Source organism: Notothenia coriiceps, unplaced genomic scaffold (assembly GCF_000735185.1).
Source record: "Notothenia coriiceps isolate Sejong01 unplaced genomic scaffold, NC01 NC01_scaffold00017594, whole genome shotgun sequence".
In the NCBI taxonomy this organism is placed as follows: domain Eukaryota; kingdom Metazoa; phylum Chordata; class Actinopteri; order Perciformes; family Nototheniidae; genus Notothenia; species Notothenia coriiceps.
Genome location: NW_011350295.1, coordinates 915 through 7,018, shown reverse-complemented (window position 1 = coordinate 7,018; position 6,104 = coordinate 915). Strand labels below are relative to the sequence as shown.

At 46.6% G+C, this 6,104-nt stretch overlaps 1 protein-coding gene across 1 annotated transcript; it reads left to right on the top strand.

Annotated features, from left to right (window-relative positions):
• The first annotated feature begins 1,801 nt into the window (after nucleotides 1-1,801).
• Nucleotides 1,802-5,861, top strand: scaf1 (SR-related CTD-associated factor 1). Its single transcript, XM_010776999.1, has 2 exons — nucleotides 1,802-5,271; nucleotides 5,707-5,861. Exons 1-2 carry the CDS (start codon nucleotides 1,896-1,898, stop codon nucleotides 5,805-5,807), a joined length of 3,477 nt encoding a protein of 1,158 aa, XP_010775301.1. The 5' UTR covers nucleotides 1,802-1,895; the 3' UTR covers nucleotides 5,808-5,861.
• Nucleotides 5,862-6,104: the final 243 nt, after the last annotated feature.

Here is a 6,104-nt window from a genome sequence, read left to right as displayed (position 1 = left end):
GAGATGTATCCATAGAGCTCTTAATGTTGCTCTCAAAGTGCACCAGATTGATGCTTTTAACTTCCAACATTCAAAAAAAAATATCTTCCCGGGGGAGCATGACCCCCCTAGAGGAGATTAGGTTTCCCCCACTTAGATCATGTTCACATGGATAAGAAACTAAATACGTTTGCACACATCTTGTGTCCATATCTTTCTGTTTTGGTGGTCATGCCACAACCGTGCACGTGCATGCATGCGCGAGTCATGGTAAGATATCTGGATTAAGAGGTTGCTTTTTCTTTGCACAGAATGAAAGAAAGGCCAAATTAATGAGTTGTGATTTTGGTTTTTTAAAGCACAGGTCAATAATTTGTACGGCCCTCGGAGGATGTTGAAAAAATTGAAATGGCCCTTGAGAGGAAAAAGGTTCCCCACCCCTGATCTAAAGAATCTGAATAGCTCTTATCATGTCTGCCACTTTGGTACTTTACAGGTCCTTTTGCTGCATTAGGAACCTTCCTGGGAGATTAAGATTATTATAAATCACAACTTTTTTAACCACAACCTTGGTATTAACCTTTACAAATGAGGGTTCCCTTATAGGTACGAATTTATTTGGATATTCAGCCTTAAGGTGGTTTATATAATTTTTATAGCGATTGCCAGATTAGTAAATGCGAACATTCTTGAAATACATACATACTAACTACGACAAAGCAAAACTGTTTTCTTGTTGAATCTCAACTAATACAGTGCAGCAACGTAGCAACTATTTTATCTGTAGGAAAATATAAATCTGAGGTGTTCACCAAAGATAATACATATTCAATGACTACTTAAACCAGAGAATATGATCATTTGTGTCTGGAAGAAGGAAACAAGTTAAAAAAGATTTCATGTCTGAGAAGGTTTACTTATTGCGAATTTCCACTGCTGCACGGCTTAAGCGTGCCGTGGCAAACCTGGCCCGTTTTTTGTTGCGTTTCCACTAGGGGTGGTTCCGTCTAACGGGTACTTTTTCACGGTTTTTCTTACCCTCCAAAATCGAGGTTCTTTCCGGGCCAACAACCGGGCTGAATATGCTAAACTAGTGAGAGAATCGCTGACAAGGGGGCTACAACTACAACAAAATGAACATATTTGACCGTGATTTAATTGTAATTCAAGTTTCAAAATGATGCCGAAGTAACAACATACTGATACGGGTTAGTAAAAACCATGAATTGATGCTTTGACAAGTCTGCAGACAGACAGCAGGGGAAAAACCTTTTAAAATGCGTCTTTTCTGAATGGAGATCGGCTAAGCTAACGCAGTATATGCTCCGACCGTCCACACTCACAACAACGGCCTACAGACATAAATAAAGCAGCGACTGTATTCACCATGATACAGACAGTCTGTGGTTTGTACTTGTTTAACTTTTGTCTAGTTTCTAAACAGATATGAGGAGCTGTGAGCTCTGAGTGCTAAAAGATAACGGCTGATGTTGGTTTTCTGTGGTTCGCATTGAAGATGACGTCACGGCTCCACCTACACTGCGTTACTATAGTTACTGCCCCAGCTACTAACCTGTAATGGAAACGCAGCATAAAGTGAGCTTGGCCTACCAAGGCCTAACTATACCGTACTAAGCCGTGCGAGGCCCTGCAGTGGAAATGAGCCATTAGAATGTTGCATTTTTCCAACCTCAAATCCCTTGTCATTTGTTTGCTTACAAATTGTAATTGATCCAAACTAGCTTGCTCATATCCCTGCATTGTCATTCTATCACTCCTGAAGTGTTCACAAATGCACTGCATGTGTTTGTCTTCTAGGTTTATTCCTGGATTCCATTTCTGTGACGTATCCTTGTCGGGGCTTCAAACCGAAGGGTCCCGCTGTCTGACTTTTGCACCACTAGTTTTCCTGGCCCATGGACTTGAGTCCAGCATCAGGCTTCAAAAGGAGGCCCCTTGCTTCCTCTTCCCCGAGTGGAGATAAAGAGATTGCCTGGAGCCCTACTCCCTGCTCGCCATCCTTATATCCTTCATCTAATCCGTCTTCTCCCTTATCTACATCCTCCTCTGTTTGCATTAACTTAGGTTATCAGAGCCATGTAAAAGGACAGACCCAAGGGACAGAAGTGGCCAAGGTGTCCTCCACTTCTGCCTCTCTAGCAAAGCAGTCCCTCTCCTTAAATACACCCAACACCACCTCCTTAGAATCCTTTCCTCACGCTTCAGTGCAACCAGGTGTTGATTGTGAAGAAAAGGGCAAGAAAATTGACATGTTTGATCCTTTCAATGAAATTGAGGGAGTGAAGGGGGAAGATGGGGAGAAATATGACCCCTTTGACCCCACTGGTTCCCCAGAATCAGACCCTGATGGAATTGCAAAAGTCAGAAATGCTGAGAGAGGTGATGAGGAAGGAGAGCAAAAGGAAGAACTTCCAGATTCCACTTATACCTTGGCGGATCTGCAAAGCCCCAGACCAGCCACCCGACTCCCTCTCAGGAGGAGAGTGGACTGTAGCACCGCAAAAGCTGGGGAGCATAGGGAGAGTGCTGAGTCTGATCACTCCGAGATAGAGGAGGGGGAGATAGTTGGAGCTACCGACAGGAATGGAAACAATAAAAGACCATCAACTGGAGAAATTATCCCACTTAATTCTCCCAGTGTCTCCTTTTTTGGCTCAAAGCCAGAGCGCATCCTTCGGGTGCTGGACGGGGACGGCTTCGTGTCTGTGTGCACAAAGAGCAGCTGGGATGTGGACATGGAGCCTGAGGACGAGCCTGTGGTAGGAGTGGAGGATCTTAGGAGGAAGCTGGTCAACAGGCGAAAGGAAAGATATCTATCTTTTCCTTCTCCTTCCCCTATCTCTCCTCAGTCACTGCCTCCTCCCTTGAATCCTCCATCTTCCACTCCCTCTCCCCCTCTCACACTTCCGGTACAACAAGGCATCAAGAACCACAGCAAGTCCTCCAAGATTTCCAAGGACCACGACCAACTGAAAAGCAAGAATAGGAAGGCAGGGGACAAGGAGGAGAGAAGAAAAAAGACTAGGAAGGACAAAGAGGGATGTCGGGAGAGGAGCAAAGAAAAGGAAAGAGGCCATAAGTCCGGGAAGGAGGTAAAACAAAGAAGGAACAGCAGGAGCAGTAGCCGGAAGAGAAAGAAAAAAATGCTTAGCAGCCCAGAGCTCTCAAGATCCTGCAACTCTTCAGGAAGGGGGAGGCACACCAGACACTCCTTTTCAAACCTATCTCTAGAAATAGACAGAGAAAAAGAGAGAGATAGAGGGAGAGACAGAGACAGAGACAGAGACAGAGACAGGGATCGAGACAGAGAGCACAGTCAGACCACTAGCCAAAGAAGAGATGAGAGAGTTAGAGATTCTAACTCCAAAAGTAAAGACGGACAAAGAAAAATAAGACAACACTCAAGCAGCAGAGAGCGAGGCGTTCCAAAGAGGTCTAAACCAAGCAGGGAGAAGAGGGACGAAGAGAGAGACGGGCAGCATGAGAGGGAGCGACGTCTGGACGGTCGGCCTGTTGTTCCGCCCTCTATCCAAGACCTCACTGGGTCTGACCTCTTTGCCATCAAGAGAACCATCACAGTCACCACCACCACAACCACCACCACAGTACCTGGCTCCCCACGACTGGCCCCGGCCTCTCCCTGTTGCCCCACACAGGACTCTGACAAGCCCCACAAGAGGAAGAAGAAGAGGAAGTGGCACTCAGCTGGAGAGATGGAGGAGCAGGGAAGTTGTCACAGCCAATCACAATCACCACCAAGGTATCAGAGCTACGAGTCAGACCACTATTCAGATAAATTGGAGATTGATGTGTTGTCTTTGGATGGAGAGGCTTTGGACTCAGACTACCCATATTTGGAGGATACACCCCCTGCTGCCCTGCCCCCAGAACAAACTATTGCCAGCCCCAAAACTAAAACTATCCCCAAGACTGGACGACATCACCCGAAAAAGAAATTGCATACATTCAAAAAAATTGCCAAATCTCAATCCTCCTCTTCCAATAAAACCAAAAGTAAATGCCTCTCTTCACTGACAGTTACTTCAGGCCCTGCCTCTACCTCATCTGGCCTGCCCTCAACAAAGAGAACCAGGAAGGTGGTGAAGGCAAAAAAAGGGGACAAAAGCAGCAGAAAAGATTTGTCTCACTCTGGCAAATCAAAGAAAGAAAGTGGCGTTAGTCGGAAAGGCAAGCTTCAGTCAAAAGTGTCTGTGCTAGTGCGTGAGGGTGTGAGCAGCACCACAGGGGCTTCAGTGGGCACTGGAAAGCTCGGCATGGATCTCATAGGGCCAGGAGGAACAGGAGGGGGGACTGGGAACTCTGTGGTGGGTGGCTCAATTGCAGTAGTATTCTGCAGGGACAATGAGAGCAGGTCTCCGTTCCTCAAACCTTGCTCGGAGCCCCTATCACGCAGTAAAGATATGGCCAGTATGGGGAAGCGCAGCAGCCTTGCTGCACCACAATCCTCATTGTCCAGTCCTTCAGGACTGAAGTCCAAGAAAACTAAAGCCAGCTCCATTACATCCACCTCCTCCTCCGCCTCCTCCCCCTCATCATCTCTGACAACTAAGCGCCGTCGTCGCCTAGCCAAGAAGACAAGAGAGAAAGCTGGCGTTTTAAGGTTGACTGCTGGAGACGGAAGCCAAACCAAAGCCCTATCTGAAGGCTGGGGGGGGGTCTCTGTAGATCAGTCAGCCAGTGGGGAGGGTAGCAAGTCAGTCAGTCCACATACTAGCCAAGCTGGCCCTTTACCATGTTCTTCCTCCTCTTCCTCTTCTTCCTCTTCTACCAGTGTGCTCCCACCCTCCTCCTCCCCCCCGCACACGCCTCCACCCTCCATGGCTCCTCTACGGGACACCAGGGAGTCTTCCCCAGACTCTCAGACTGTGGACAGCAGCTGTAAAACCCCAGACCTTTCTTTCCTAGCTGAAGACTGTCCATCTCAAACAAGCCCCACGCCCCAGGCATCCAGTCCTTCAAGCCTGCCCCCCCCCCAGGGAGCAGGTGTCAGCATTGCCTTGTCTACACCCACTGCCAAACCCCCTTCCCTAGATGATACACCCAAACCCCTGGCCTCCCCTCCTTGCTCATCCTCTACAGCAAGCTGTGGTCCGACTTCCATTTCTCTGCCTCTGTCCTCGGCAGACCCCTCCTCCTCCTCTGTGTCTTCCTCATCTGCTAGTAAGCCTCACCCCCCCCCTCCAGAATCGTCTGCCCTCCCCTGGAGTCTGCAGACCGGAGTAGACTGTACCACTGGAGGAGTCCTAGCATGTGAGTTTTCTCCACAGATGTCATTCCGAAACATGCACACCTTTAGGGGCTTGCAGTACAGTAAACCTCCACTCATTTGATTGTATTTCTTGTTCATATAAAGAGAGTTCAGAGGCTTAAAACTTAAAATGTCAACCCTGTGACAGGAAATGAGTAATAGTCTTCTAACCTTTAATATTTGTAAAAGATCAAATGCACTTTGATCTGCAGCCACACACCAGTGTAGCTTCATTTTGAAAAGAATAAGGTAGTATACCTATTTCAAGTATCTTAAAGTTGTTATTTCCAAAGCATGTAGAAAACAGACCCTTCAATAATAAACAATTCAGCATGCAGTTCATGTTCTTTCGAATACATTCTTAAACAACAACAAAATATGACTTATATTTGAATCATGGCCCCAAAGGTGTAAATGTGCTTTTGCTGAAATTTCAGTGACTGCTCTGCTCTTCAAAATGGAGGAGGCCAATATCGCCAGCAGAGCGAAAGCTCAAGAGTTCATTCAAGCCACAAGCCAGGTGAGTGTGGGTCAGTGACGGTCTCTCTGTCCCAAGCAGGCATTCTCCTCTGTCTTCTTCAGATTTTGTTGGTTTTATCTTATTAAAAGGAACCTTAAGGGCTTTAAAAACATGTCTTTCATTTACCTGTTTTCCAGTGTTAAAGAAAATCAAAGGCAAATAAAGCACTGAAATGTGAGACGACCTGGAACAACTACAGCGCAAGACAATAGCCAACACACTTCAACATGATTCATAATCCAATAAAACATTTGACTATCATTAACATTTTAGCTGGGCAGTTTTCAGGGATGCAAACTTGTGTCTTTCGGTGAA

Excerpts from the sequence above, each read along its gene's own strand:
- scaf1 (XM_010776999.1), top strand. The coding sequence starts at position 1,896 with ATGGACTTGAGTCCAGCATCAGGCTTCAAAAGGAGGCCCCTTGCTTCC. Across the intron at positions 5,272-5,706 it reads CACTGGAGGAGTCCTAGCAT|TGACTGCTCTGCTCTTCAAA; the intron begins GTGAGTTTTCTC and ends CTGAAATTTCAG.